The sequence below is a fragment of the Hyla sarda genome, chromosome 3 (assembly GCF_029499605.1).
Source record: "Hyla sarda isolate aHylSar1 chromosome 3, aHylSar1.hap1, whole genome shotgun sequence".
Lineage (NCBI taxonomy): Eukaryota > Metazoa > Chordata > Amphibia > Anura > Hylidae > Hyla > Hyla sarda.
The window spans coordinates 91651219-91666513 of NC_079191.1; the positions used below are offsets into that span (position 1 = coordinate 91651219).

A 15295-nucleotide genomic window follows, 5' to 3' on the forward strand; every position below is an offset into this window, starting at 1 on the left:
CAGGTTTCAGAAAGAACTAGAGGTGCCACACTACTATTCTATAAGGGTTCTGTTAGGGTTTCCTGTAGAACAGTGTGTCTCCAGCTGTTGCAAAACTACAACTCCCAGCATGCCCGGACAGCCTTCGGCTGTCCAGGCATGCTGGAAGTTGTAGTTTTGCAACAGCTGGAGGCACGCCATTTGGAAAACACTGCTATAGAAGACTAGGCTGACAGACTATTACTACTGTCAGAATTAGAAATTCCAGAAGTGCAGTGGCCCCCCCATTATAAGGCAAGGGCTTCTAACAGGGTTCATTGAAAATATTCTGTAAGCTTATTCGTAGTTGTCATGGCTATAGTGTGAATGTATGAATGGAAGCCATGATGCGAGTCTTGGCTCTTTGTGTAAATATTCTTATTCTTGTTGGCTTGAAAAAAATAAAAAATATAATAATAATAATAATTATAATACATATATATATATATATATATATATATATATATATATATATAGAAAACAATGGCGCAGCACTCCAAAATTGCAAAAAAGTGTAAAAATGTATTCCTTCATGTCAAAATTCAAAGCGACGTTTCAGCTCCCCACTGGAGCTTTTTCCAAGCTTGCTTGAAAAAAGCTCCAGTGGGGAGCTGAAACGTCGCTTTGAATTTTGACATGAAGGAATACATTTTTACACTTTTTTGCAATTTTGGAGTGCTGCGCCATTGTTTTCTATTACATGGACTTTGATCGAGTCAGGGCGCTGGCACCGGGCATCTAATGGTGAAGTAGTGCTGCATTGTTTTTGAATATATATATATATATATATATATATATATACACACACACACACACACACACACACACATATTTCTCTATAAATAAATATTCTTATTCTTGTTGGCTTGAAAAAAATAAAAAATATAATAATAGTAATTATAATAATTATTATACACATTATATATATATATATATATATATATATATATATATATATATATATACACACACACACACACACACACATATTTCTCTATAAATAAATATTCTTATTTTGTTGTATTTTTTTTTTTTCTACATAGACAACAGAATTGCCAGTGCTCATCCTCGGGCCGTGCGGGATGAGTGTCCTTGATGAGATCTCCTCCCACCATGCAGTTTATCTTCCACATGCCAAAGGGCTGTGACTGAGATGAATGTCTGCAATGTGGTATGTAAAGTGTTTCTCCTTAAAAAACAGCTTTCTATTCTCACTAGCAAGCAATAAACAGAAGCAATGCACTAATCTCCCCCACCCCCAGCCACCATGTAATGCTAACAGGGGGCTATGATTTCAGTCGTCTTACAAGTGGTTTGAACAGAGTATAAAATAAGTGATAAAGAAAAATGGTGTTGGTGCAAATACAATTTAAAATAAAGCAGTTAAAGGGTTATCCAGGGATAGAAAAACACGGCTAATTTCTTTCAAAAACAGCTCCACGTCCGTCTCCAAGTTGGGTGTGGTTTTACAACTTGGCTCCATTCAATGGAATTGAGCTGCAGAACCACACCCAAGCTGGAGACAGACAAGGAGTGGTTTTTAAAAGAAAGTAGCTCTGTTTTTCTATTCCTGGTTAACCCCTTTAATATTACTCCTAGTTACTATCAATTTAAATAGAAAGACACATTGATATATAACATCTCACGATTTAATAACTAACATCAGGTAGTTAGTATAGATTTAAATGTATAAGACCCCTTTCCCATTGGGCCCAGGTGTTTTTTGGGAGACCAAAAAAAGGTTTGTGCCTGACTTCTCCAAGTCTGCAGACAGAAACCACATGGAGGGGTCAGCTTGGTGACCTGTTCACACTGGTGTGGTGCCATGTGGCAGCCGTTGCCGTGGAGCTGTGTCTGTAATGTGTCATGGCCCAGAGCCAGAAGGCCAGGTTTGGCAGTAGTGGAGCTGCTGTGTCACATCCCTATGGGCACTGGCATTATGGTGATGGTGGTCCCTGCTCCCAAAGTACTACCAGAGTGTCGCAATAAACAACACTAGCAGCAGGGTGTGTCTAATAAAACAATGCACAATAGTACAAGTAGTAACATAATTACCATGTAATAATAATCATAGCAATAATACCTACCAGGAAATGTGATGCGCCTCACACAACCCACAAGATCAAGCCTAGAAGGAGTGCTTTGGGAAAACGAGTGTATCTTCATTGGTCGAATTCGAAATATGTCATAGGGTGCAGCAGATCCGCTCCTACTCGTTCTCGCCTGGACAGAAGAAAAACAATGTCATCTTTATCAATGTTGAATGGTATGTCCATCAAGGATGCACTTCTTTAGGTCATTTGATGCTAACAGTGATAAAGGGAACGTGCAAAAGAAGTTAGTGAGTTAGTTACAACTGAGGTTAGACAAACACTTGGACAAAAAAAGAGAAAACACAAAGGTTATGAGTATTGTAGTGGTTATAACATGGCTCATTGTTACAGGGATAGGCATCGTGCCCAAATCTGTAGAGAGAAATGTGGACACTGGGCCAAGTTGAGATGGCCATCGAGAGGATGATAATTGTCCTGACCAGTAGTGACTCATCAGAGTAATAAGTGATTTTCTTCTAAGACTATGGAAGCGTTAAATAAAGAAGACTTTGACTACACTTGAAAAACATATCCATAGAAGAAATTGCTCCATTTAAAGGGGTACTCCACTGGCCAGCATTTGGAACAAAATGCTCCGAACGCTGTTTTCCCACTGCGGTGGGGGGACACATTTTGATCAGAAAGTGTGCTAAGAGCCTCCATTTTTTGACCGAGTGCTGTTGCAACTTTCTTTTTTATGCCCCTTGTGGCGTCACGGCCACGCCCCTCAATGCAAGTCTATGGGCGGGGGCGTGACGCCCCCTCCCATAGACTTGCATTGAGGGGGCGTGGTTGTGATGACACGAGGGGCATGGCCGACCACCGCAGCGCGAAAACAGCGTTTGGAACATTTAGTTCCAAATGCTGGCCAGTGGAGTACCCCTTTAAGGCTGTATTTTTTTATATGCATGTAGATTAAAGACCAATGTCTTTGGGGCTATAGTCTAGTTTTTGAGGGTGGCTAAGCCTTATTTCACACTGGGAAAAAATTAAATGCCAGCTAACCCCCCCCCCCCCCCAGATACAAATCTGTTGCCTCTATACTTTGTTGAGGTGTTTTGTGTTTGGCATCTTCATTAACATCAAAACTCCTCTAGAAGCCATATTGGGAGCTCATCAAGAGGGCAACCCAACAAGGAATATCTGAGATATCATCTTATGGCATATAACAACCTATTCAGTCATAAACTTTGTGATTTCGAATATCATCACGAGTTGTCTTAGAGACACACGGTGTATTCTGAGCTATCATGTTGACTGTGTATAACAGTGGTATGTGTCAATATGGAACACGGACAATACAAGGTGAGGCATCTCTTTCAACTGGCCATAAGTACTAGGCTTGAATGACAGCCTTAGTGCAGGGAGAAGCCTTATTGAGTAGGGCACAGGGACTTGATAGGTTCTCATAAAGACATGTTGGTTGAGTATGGGCACAAGATGACCACATATCAGCTATGGAGGCCTCAGCTTTCATCTCATGACTGCAGACTCCAGGGGTTACTCAGCCTAAACAGGAAACAGTCGAATTTAATCTAATTTGGTGACATGTCACACAGGGTTCTGTATACATCAGGCCGTTCCTTTTATTTGTCAGGATTCATTGATGCTTTTCTGCTTACAATCATTTCTACATGACCTCACTTCTGTCATCCATACTAGGACATCTCATTCAGTAACTAAAGCATTTCCTAATTCATAGAAAATTATAGGAAAAATGTTTCCGCTGCAATTGTAATTGTCAATACTGATGGTATGTATGTGTCTTATAGGACTGTCACTGTCAAATTGGGCAAAGATGTAAGATTTAAACCGACATATCATCTGTTTATACTTTAAGCCAATAGCAATAAAATAATAAGAAAACCAATAAATCTTTTATAAAGTCTGGTTGGCTAAAAAATAGATCACAATGTTGGTGACTGTATCTGCTGACTGCGCAACAGAAAGTAGCCAAATAATGGAGGAAAAAGTCAAAATTACTGGAGGAAAAAGTCAAAATTAGCCACTTAGTTAAATGTTGGTCACAAAGCATACCCAAATTTCTGCCATTTGGTGCTTCTATAAAGAGGTATTCTTGTCTAAAAGGGATACCTCTATGGCATACGATGGAGCATATTACAGCCCCAAATTATTCTATGAGGGCTGTGCTTGGGATTTGTGTCACATAAATCCCAAATACTGCCATGTAAATGACACCTTGGATGTGTGAACTGTTGGACTGGCATTGCTATAGAACATTTCTTGGACTGTGAATGATGAGCTCATCTTTTCTGCCTATATCTGCATTAGAACTGACAATAGACAGTCATTTGTACATCATCTGGTCAGTGAGATCTGGGCAATTGTAATTTTAGGGTACCACAGTTTGAATACCCAAACCAATTGTTAGACTGAAGGGGATGTTGTCACTATGACATTTTTCTATCTTTAAGCTGAAAACACTTAAAGGGGTATTACGGTCAAATACATCTTATCCCCTATCCTTTGGATAGGGCATAAGATGTATCCCCTTCCAAAGGATAGGGGATAAGATGTCTGATCGCCAGGGGCCCGCCACTGAGACCCCCCACGATCTCCGTGCAGTATCCGCATTCTATGCAGGGCTGCGTTTCAAGTCTCGGAAACCTCTTTGTTTCCGGGACTGGAGATGTGACATCACGTCATGCCCCCTCGTGACATCACCCCATGCCCCCTCCATTCATGTCTATGGAAGGGGGAGGGACAGCCATCACGCCCCCTCCTATAGACATGAATGGAGGGGGCATGGTGTGACTTCATGAGAGGGCGTGGCTTGACCGGAATTCTCCTTTCGGCCACTAATATGTTAAATAATATGTTGTATGTTTTATTGACAGATGTTTGAACAGATGCATAGGTGCACATACTCTAGAAATAGTATTGGTTCCTTTTTTACATAAGCGAATGTAACCCACCATAAGTTTCAGTAAGCTGGACTGTTGGAAAGTTGAGCTGGTAGTATATTGAGAGCCTGGTAATCTTAGGTTCGCTATTGAAATGTATTTGTGAGGTCATGATGGCTTTTGTTGGAACGTTTCATGCCTTCATGCTATAGAACTTTTCAACACAATCCTAGAAACTGCAGCTTTTTCTTCGAGATTAGTTTGAACTTAATACTAACTAAGAGTAAAATCCATCCTTGAGTTGGACAAAGACACAAGTATGTGTAGAGAACATGAGCCGTATTGCTATGTTATCCATGGGAAGAGAGGACAAGCGGCAGCTTTATGGTTACCATTAAGCATTATTACACCACCACCTATTTAAGAAGCTTCTATTAAAGGGGTGACTTTTTCATCCTCAGGATAGGCCATCAATATCTGAAAGGTGGGAGACCGACAATTGGCACCCCTTTGTATGAGCTGTTTGACACCCACATACACAGGGAAGTACAGTGGCCATTCTGAATTACTCAGCTCCCAGTCACTTCAATAACAGCTAATGTGCAGTAACCCAGCATAGCCACTTTATAGTGTACAGAGCTGTCTGCTTCTAGCCCTATTCACTGTGTATATGGGCATCACAGCTCTAGTGGCTCCCTACCTGGGTCACTCCACCAATCAGATATTTATGACCTATCCTGAAGATAGCCCACCAATTCAAAAGTCTCAGAAAGCCCCTTTAATGGTTCAACCTTAAGATAAGATGTAACTTGATGTATGGCTGTTAAGCGCAAAAATAGTCTTATCTTAATACCTAAGAAAGAAGAAATGAATCAGTGAGATATCGTATGTGATATTTCACTAGAATACAGCAAAAATGAATAGCTTAAAGTAGAGGTGATAAACAGGCAATTGCTCTCAGCATTGGGAGTTCAAACCCTGTATAATTCCAAAGGATAGGGGATGAGATGTCTGATCGTGGGGGTCACGCTGATGGGGACACTCGGCTGCGGTACCCCAGACATCCGGTGCACTGGCGAAGTGGGACAGAGGCTCGTGACGTCACGGCCACGCCCCCTCAATGCAAGCCTATGGGAGGGGGCGTGACGTCCGTCACGCCCCCTCCCATAGACTTGCATTGAGGGGACGTGGCCGTGATGTCACGAGCAGGGCATGCCCGTGATGTCACGAGTTTCCGGCGCTGCACCCGACGCTCTAAACGAATGCATCAGGGAGATCAGTGGCAGGACCCCCGTGATCAGACATCTTATCCCCTATCCCTTGAATAGAATAAGATGTCTAGGGGTGGAGTACCCCTTTAATAGCCTAATTTGAGTCTCCTATCTCTGGATGCAGCCCTATTGTCTATTTTGTGAATGCCCAGATGTAACACACAGGAAATACCTATCAAATACATCTATTGATGTTAGACATTGGTATTGGTACTGATATCTAATGCAATGAGTAGGTATCAATACCAAGTAATCACTGTGAGACCAGAAGACATGTTGCCATCTGGTACTGCAATAATAATATGGTACAATGGAACTCAAAACATGGTTGATGTATTTGCATGCATTCCCAACCCCATTAGCTTTACAAGGTGTCTAGAAAAGGGACATGTCCATGAAATGTTTTAGCATACTACTAAATCCATTTTAACTCCTGCATCCATAGCAAAGAACCATGTGAAAGATTAGAATGGAAGGAAAGATTGCACATAAAAAAGCAGAGGATAGAGCGAGCGGATGGATGTCATTCTTACTTGTGACCGATTGTTCATGTGACTCTCTCCTTGAATTGTGCTTTCTGTCTTGTCTAGTTGCATCTCCTGCTTTCTCTGATTTACCCATAGGTCATCACTGCTGAGGCTCCTGAACAGCGATTTAGTGTTCCTTTTCTCAGAGTCTTTTGCGTGTTCCCCTGATGTCCTCATGGGCAATGTGGAGGTTTTGCTTGTCTCCATGTTGGGGAATGTGAACACCAGAAACTCAGAGGTCTTCTTCTTTTGAAGGACTTTCTCCCTCTGTACCTTTATACTTGGTGTCTGGTTTTGGGGTATAGTATCCTGTTTGTATCAGTTTTAAGTGAAAGGTACATAAGATAATACCATCCTTAAACCTTCCATATCTAAATAAGTGATAGCTACCAAAACAACAGAGGAAATACCCTTAAAGGGGTACTCTGCCCCTAGACATCTTATCCCCTAACCAAAGGATAGGGGATAAAATGTCTGATCGTGGGAGACCTGCCACTGGGACCCCACCATCTCGGCTGTGGCATCCCATATATCTGGTGCACGAAGCAAGCCGGATGACTGGCGATGCAGGGTGGAGGCTCGTGACATGCCCCCTCAATGCAAGTCTATGGGAGGAGGTGTGACGGCTGTCATGCCTCCTCCCATAGACTTGCATTAAGGGGGCATGGCTGTGACATCACAAGCGGGGCACAGCTGTGACATTACGAGTCTCTGGCGCTGCAACCGATGCTCTAAACAAACGTCGGGTGCAGCAGGGAGATTGCCGAGTCCCCAGCGGCAGGACCCCTGGGATCAGACATCTTATCCCCTATCCTTTGGATAGGGGATAAGATGTCTAGGAGCGGAGTACCCCTTTATAGAGCTTTATGTCCCCAGATATTCATATAGAAAACAGAGCATTTCTTGTGACAGTATATGGAGCAGATAAAGCCTTTTAAGCTGTGGCTTTTTAATATTTAAATGGGATTTTACAGTGTAGAAAACCCCTTTTCATATACCATTATATCTGAGAATTATGGTCCTCTGTTCAGGATCCTCTTTTTTTTTTTTTTTGGCCAGAATGGAGAGAAGGTACATAGAATGTCTCTCCTTCTGAAGGATCAATGCATTGATTTCATTGGCAACTGTGTAATGCTCAATTCTCCCTGTGGTGGCGCTGCTGGTAATTAAGACAATGCCAGGTTTCCCCACAGATTACAACTGATCACTGTAGTTCTCAGCAGGCAGATACTGTGATCAGCTTAATGTCATGGGACACTTCTAATACATTAAAATATTCCAGGTGGGAAAGATCAGGATCCTAAATTATCATCCAGAAAAGAGAGATGGTGGTAACACAGAGCATCTCTCACCCTGGAGGATCTGGCACTTCCATTGATTTTAATGTATTCAAAGAAAAGCTTCGTTATAACCAGGATTCGTGGCGCTGAGGGGAGCAAGGAGTCACAGAGCCAGGATACAATCCATCCGATTTAATTCCAATAATGCAATGTGTTTCGCTGTGCATGCAGATAGCTGGGGGTCCGACCGCTGGGGCCCCCTGCAATCTCTTGTACGGGACCCCAACAGCCCGCGGGAAGGGGGCGTGTCGACCACCGCACGAAGTGGCGGACGACACGCCCCCTCAATACAACTCTATGGCAGAGCCACAGCGCTGCCTTCGGCAATCTCCGGCTCTGCCATAGCGATGTATTGAGGGGGCGTGTCGGCCGCCGCTTCATGCGGTGGTCGACACCTGCTATCTGGCCGGAGAGCCTGGCCCCCATACAGAGAGATCGCAGGGGGCCCCAGCGGTCGGAGCCCCCCGCGATCTCAAACTTATCCCCTATCCTTAGGATAGGGGATACGTTTTTCACCACTAGACTACCCCTTTAAGTAATAGGTATTTATAAAAATGTAACAGAAATGTGATTTATATATTCACTTTTCCCCTGATAGAAACAATTGTACATGAAACGGTGTTGTTTCAAGGTGCACCAAGTGTGCATTATCTTCAACACTTCAGGCCAGAACCGCTGAGTAGTGTTGGGCGGCATAGGACATATTCGAATTTGCGATATTTTGCGAATATATGGACGAATATTCGTCATATATTCGCTAAATTCGCATATTCATAATATTCGCGTTATATTTTCGCATATGCGAAAATTCGCGTATGCGGAAATTAATGTATGCAAAAATTTGCATATCCCAAAATTAGCATATGGGAAAATTCGCATATGCGAAAATTAGCATATGAGAAATTTCACACGCCAGTCTCACACAGTAGTATTAGAGCCTTCTTTACACCACACAAGCTGGAAGCAGAGAGGGATGATCACTGTGATGTGTACTGTGAAAAAAAAAATACGACTATTCGTAATTACAAATATATAGTGCTATATTCACGAATATTCGCGAATATGCGATATTCGCAAATAAAATTCGCATTGCGAATATTCGCGAGCAACACTACTGCTGAGGACCCTACATTGGAAGGAAAGCAGTGATCAGGAACAATAGCTTTTTCATCACAATGTTTCGATTTTTAATAATAAGGGGTAACAGATTCTGAGACATCTGTACTCACAGATTGTACCCGAAATAATACATTATGGCCTATAATAAGAAGTGGTTTCACATGTGATGCCAGCTGAGTGTAAGTGCGATACCACACAGGCCTCAATTGGCTCGTACATTCCGCTACCGCAAGCAACTAAAACTTTTGGACTCTTACGCCATCTGCTGGCACCAAAAGTGCTAACCCTAAAATTACCGACTATTTCTACTAGAAATACATTGCCCAAGCATCTTGGTGGGAAGGGGGATACTGATTCTCATTGAAGAGACCCAGTGGAGATGAATGTATTTTCAGGCATTGCACTATGGGAAAAAGTATGCAAATCATCTCTCCTCCAGAAGAGGGTAACTCCTTGATATGGTTTTCTTTTAGAGGAGAGCTTACTTGTATCCCTGAAGCATGTATGGGTACATTTCTGAATGACCGAGAGGGAAGACATTATAACTGATCAGTGCCAAATACATATTACAACATAGGAAGAAATGGAACAGTTGCACTCACCCGATATCTTGAATAAATGGATTTAGTTCATGGAGATCAGGATGGATAGTGAAGCCAAAAATCCTCGCGGGGAGCAAGGAGCTGCAGATCGCAGCTACAGGTGCTCCCGCACCTGTAGCTGCGATCTGCAGCTCCTTGCTCCCCTTGAGGAACTTTGTTGGAGATTTATCAAAACCTGTCCAGGGGAAAAGTTGCCCTGTCGCACATAGCAACCAATCAGACAGCTTCTTTTAACAAGGCCTCTAAAAAAAATGAAAGAAGCGATCTGATTGGTTGCTATGGGTGACTGGGCAACTTTTCCTCTGCACTGGTTTTGATGAATCTCGCCCTTTGTCTTCACTGTCCGTCCTGATCTCGATGAAATAGATCCATTTATGCAAGATATCGAGTCAGAGCAACTGTTCCATTTTTTTCCTATGTTGTATATGCTACTAGTATCCCTTCATTATCAGTTAGCACCCCCGACAGAGACTTCAGACCTTAGAGCTCCCAAAGTACGAGCACTCCAGCGGTTGTGAATGTAAAAGTGTTAAGCAGTGCCTGGCTGTCTTTCCACGTACTCTTGTCCAAATAAATACTACCCTGAACAGTGCTTGATTCTTTATTTTCAGAGGTGCAACACATCAATTGGCAGGACATCCCACAAGAGCTTCAGCATGAAAAATGGGTGACAGCTGTTGCGCGTGCATGCGCACGCGCAACAGCTGTCACCCATTTTTCATGCTGAAGCTCTTGTGAGATGTCCTGCCAATTGATGTGATGCACCTCTGAATATAAAAAATCAAGCACTGTTTGCACTTTTAAGCTGACGAGTGCGGCCCATTATTTCTGCTTTGTTGGATTTGTATGGACTTCGTCCTATTCCTGGGCTTTTCGCACCGCAGCAGGTGTTTCACAGTTCCCCGGGAGGAAACCTGCATTGTGCTAACCCAGTGTCCAAGTGGAATATAGCTTAAGAAGGGGGTTGAAGTGCCGACTGCTGTATCTTGTCTACTAAGTAAATACTACTCCGAACTGACAAATGTCCTCAGGTACCTGTGTGCACTAGATCCTTATCATACTGTTCATTCTTTTATTAAGACCTGAAATAACTGAATGCACAGAAGTATATTGTGTAATATTAGATTATTCAATGAACAATGTAGGAATACACAAATTGATAGAATGTACTTACATCTTCCCTCAGTATGTCACTAGTTGAAGAAGCTGTGTATATGCTGGCTTGGGACTGGCTGCTGACCCCACTGTCCTCCTTTAGGGCCTCATTCTCTGAGGAATTTGTCATCCATGGTTTAAATAACATGGATGCCTCTGTTGAGTCCAAATAACCATCCAGCGGAGAACAGTTCCCTAAGGAAGTCATGGAAGTGGCACTGGCCCTGGAATTTCGAAGGCTTTTCCGTTGATGACTAGGCCATTGACTTTGTGGTTTTGGACTCATGGGTCGACAAGGCATTGAGTGAAGGTCAGAATTGGAGAAGATGTTCGCAAAGGGCGTACTTGATGATTGTCTTATATAGGAAAGATCATTAGGATTAAATGTTGTACAGTTCATAGGCTGATCAAATGAATTCCTTGCACATGTAGTGGCACCACACTTGAGAGAACTTTGTATATCGATATCCTCAGAGGCAGATACTGGTGAAGTGGGCACGGCATGGTTGTAATTGATTTCCTTGTAGCTACTATCTTTTATTTCGGCAGGAGAACTGCTGAGTAAGTCCGGGACCACTGATAACTGATTCTCACAATACGGATCAATCTTTTCTTTAGAGTTCTTCCTTGGCTTGTTAGGGCTAATAACATGTGTGGATAATGTCAGTACACTGAGCCTTTTGAATGAGTCTCTTTCCTTGTTCTTACGTAAGGCTCGCCATGACATTTGATGGGGTCTGATCTTTTTCCTTTCATCTTTGCTGACAGACTCCAAGCTTTGAGCTGTGGTTTCTTTTTCTATATTTTTAAAATCAAAAAGGCTTGAGAATGACTTATGGGCCCAAGATAGCCTTTCTTTTAACCGTTTGTTTTCTGGACTCTTATTACTGTTTTTATTATCATTACTGTCTACTTGGGGTTTGGGAAGCTCTTGGTCGTAGGAGGGTTCAGCTGGCTCAGGCATCGTAACATTTGAAACGTTATTTCTGAATCGGGTAAAGTTGTCTAGGTCAATCCGTCCTGAACCTGACGCTTTTCTCATACTCCTGTTATAGAGGAAGCTACTTTCATAAAGGTCATCGTCCGAGAGATCTGAAGATTGCTCATCTCGACTTAGATTGGTTATCTGTCTGCTTATTAGAGGAGGTTGAAGACAGTGGGATTGTTTGTCTTCTACATTATTGTCGTCTATGTTTGTGTCCTTTTCTGACTGGGCTGGTTTATTACTTTCTGGAGAAACCTCTAATATTGGTGGCAGCCCTAAAGATCTGTCACTTGAATCCAAGTTTGCACTTTCTTCCATCTCATTATTAGTACCATTAACTTCTGTACATTCTTCCCAGTCTTTATTTTCAGAGCAAGTATTGCTTCTACTTTTATTATCTGCATCCAATACACCCATGTCCATGTTTTTTGTGTCTTCCGTGTGACCTAGCATGTCCTCCTTTTTGCCTCCTAGATGTTGTAAACTGTCACACTCTATGTCATCATCCTCATCATCATCATCTGAGAAACTGAATGCCTCATGCCCGGAGCTATCCGTACTGTCTTCACTCTGGTCATCATCATCTGCCATCATGTTGGCAGAATTTGACAAACTGATTTGTTTCACATTAGATTCATCATTAAAATCATATAAATTGGCAGACTCCATGTTGTTCCTTTCTGGAACCATATTATTACTTTCTTCTTGATATGTTCTTTCAGGGTTGTCTAGTACTTCAATCAACATTTGAGGACACTGCTTAACTTGGCTTGTTCCGATTACCATATAATCAGTATTCATTTCATCTGAGGCGTTCATACCTAGGTATGATTCTGTAGAGTTGTTCTCCTTGGCATCATTACTACTATCTACATTGAATACATCTTTATTGGTAGGGGTTTCTTTGTCTAAATCCTCAGAAGAGAGCTCCCCAGTAAATATTTGACTAGTTTTAGATGAATTGTGTGATTGACAAGGACCAGACTGTATACTTTGTTCTTCTATGAAATGGACATCATTGGGTTTGTTCCTTGTTGCCTGAGCATCTGTTCGTTGTATGGATATTATAATAAGATTTGGCTTGTTGGAAGAATCAATGGTAGTATCTGACTTCCTACGTGAAGACTCTTTTTCTGTCACATGGTTCGGTGTAGTGTCATCATCAACCACTTCATCATTTTTTGCCTCATCTATGTTGTATTCAGGCACATTTGGCTTCCGATATGGATTTGTTGTATAATTGCTCTTATTTGCTTTTGTGGAGTTTAAGATAACTAAAAATCTACTTTCTCTTTCTTTACATTTGTCAGGTTCTGAAGATCCACATCCTATGTCAGTGCTATAATCATCATGAGAATTATTATGTTGGTTCCCAGACGGTTCATACCAATTAAGTTCTCCAGTCGGTTCCCATTGTTGATGGGAACTGTCACTCCAGTCTTCTTGATAAAGACTAGACTTATCAGCTATAGATGGTTTTTCTAATGGAGTCCTCATCAAATCTCCATTGGAATGATCTGTACAGGCAAAAGCTGTGTCAAGATTGGGACTTTCTTTAGAGAATGGCTTTCCTTCTGTACTTAACTCTCCCTGATTTGCACCATTTTTGCTATACTCGATTGCAGCATCATTATGGTTAGAGAATCTAAAATGAATATTAGGCAAACTTTGGTGAGAGGCAACGATAGTTGTGTCTGACCTGGAACAAGTCAGACAAACTTCTGACTGGGAATTGACACCAATTCTCCGTTTTGTATTTGTCCTGATTTCTGTGGAAAACAGCAAACCTCTGGGGCTTTCCTTGATCACTGTCACATTGTGCTGCAACCCATTGAAAGTCACATTATTATTCTCTGTATCTTCCCTTAAAATGACATTAGAAGTTGAGAGGCCCTTCTTGTTTTTATCCACGGTATGCTCTGGCCTCAGCTCAGATGGGAGGCTTTTATTAGGAGATGGGGGTTGTGTTTGTAAACAGGAAGAGGCCTCTGTCTGATCTTCTTGGCCGCATACGATTCCTTTAGAGAAGTGTGTGTTGTGGGAATAATTGCCGCTTTGGAGTTTCGTAAAATGTGAGTACACAGATTCCTCCTTGTCTAATAAAATACAATCTCTCCTTCTGTTCAGTTCATCTGTCGCATCACTAGAAATTGAGTCAACGTCGGAGATACTTTCAAATACTTCACTTTTCAGTTCAGAGGGACTGTCGCTGAAATATGAGCGGGTTTCAAAGTAATCCTCATCTTGGTCCTGGCTGAAAGACCTAAACTCAAGCGTACACTGGTCAGCACTGGTGTCTTCATTAAATTCTACTTTATTTTCAGTGTCTTCATTTAGTACTGGGGTCTGTAACAATAAATAGATGTAAGAAAAGGAACAAAATATAATTTAAATCTTAAGAAAACAACAAAGATATGTTATCTAAAGTATCCCTTCTCTTTCAAAATGTGTAAAGCGTACCTGTCACATCACAGAAAACAATAATGCTTATATATGTTACTCACTAGGTCATGCAGATGCACTACATGTCAAATTCCCCTGTTTTGCTGCTCACTCATTCTGACATCCACTGCTCAGTAAGGCGTATGTCCGAGGCAAGCACTGAGCCCTCCCTCCCTCACCATGCATTAACTTCCTCCCTGAGCCTGCCATGCTTTTGCTGGGTCTCTTCATCCAATCACAGTGGTTTGTACTGGTAGCAAGAGAATTGAGAATTGGCCCAAGGGTCATGCAATGGGCGTATATAAGCACAGGGCTCTTCTGCCTCGAGGGACAAAGCAGAGGAGTGGTGTGCCTATTTTGATCTTTGCTATGGGGTTCCCTCTTTTTTGGTACAGCAGCACTGTTTTCCAATGATCTACACTTACAGAATTATAGAGATTATCTGATCTACCCAATAACAATGGTTAAAGGCGTACCTGTCATTAGCAAAAACTTTTTATATAATGTAGTAAATAACATTATGTGTATATTTGTATTAGAAAATGTGTGTATTTTTGTCCCTCTAGCTATTGCCAGTGTGTCTCTGTGAGGAGACCAAATACAGGAAGTGTAGGTGGACAAGCAGGGCTCTCTGCAGTGAGGACCAGCAGGGCACTGTCCACTGAGCACAAGCAGGGCTGTGTACACTGAGGACAAGTAGGGCTCTGTGCACTGAGGACAAGCAGGACACTGTGCACTGAGGACAAGCAGGGCTCTGTGCACTGAGGACAAGCAGGGCTCTGTGCACTGAGGACAAGCAGGGCTCTGTGTACTGAGGACAAGCAGGGCTCTGTACACTGAGGACAAGCAGGGCTCTGTACACTGAGGACAGGCAGGGCT

The 15295-nt window shown here is 42.2% G+C and overlaps 1 protein-coding gene and 1 long non-coding RNA gene across 8 annotated transcripts in view; one reads left to right on the top strand and one right to left on the bottom strand.

Annotated features, from left to right (window-relative positions):
- The window catches only part of ARHGEF4 (Rho guanine nucleotide exchange factor 4), a 212776-nt gene that overhangs the window by 108411 nt on the left and 89070 nt on the right, over positions 1–15295 (bottom strand). For 2 of the 4 annotated variants that reach the window (XR_008891034.1, XM_056564584.1), the window contains exons 2-4: positions 11009–14320; positions 6780–7082; positions 2106–2241 (exon numbers count right to left, since the gene is read on the bottom strand). Coding sequence is in view for 3 of the 4 variants with exons in the window: in XM_056564584.1 (XP_056420559.1) it covers positions 2106–2241; positions 6780–7082; positions 11009–14320 (3751 nt within the window). In the remaining variant the exon portion in view is untranslated. The remainder of the gene's footprint in view (positions 1–2105; positions 2242–6779; positions 7083–11008; positions 14321–15295) is intronic. The other 2 variants (XM_056564585.1, XM_056564586.1) reach the window with 2 other exon arrangements.
- LOC130361515 (uncharacterized) overlaps positions 1–15295 on the top strand; it is a 124732-nt gene that overhangs the window by 46728 nt on the left and 62709 nt on the right. For 3 of the 4 annotated variants that reach the window (XR_008891036.1, XR_008891035.1, XR_008891037.1), the window contains exons 3-4: positions 1062–1189; positions 2109–2245. This is a non-coding gene — a long non-coding RNA (uncharacterized LOC130361515). Of the gene's footprint in view, positions 1–1061; positions 1190–2108; positions 2246–15295 lie in introns of those variants that run through there. The other variant, XR_008891038.1, reaches the window with a different exon arrangement.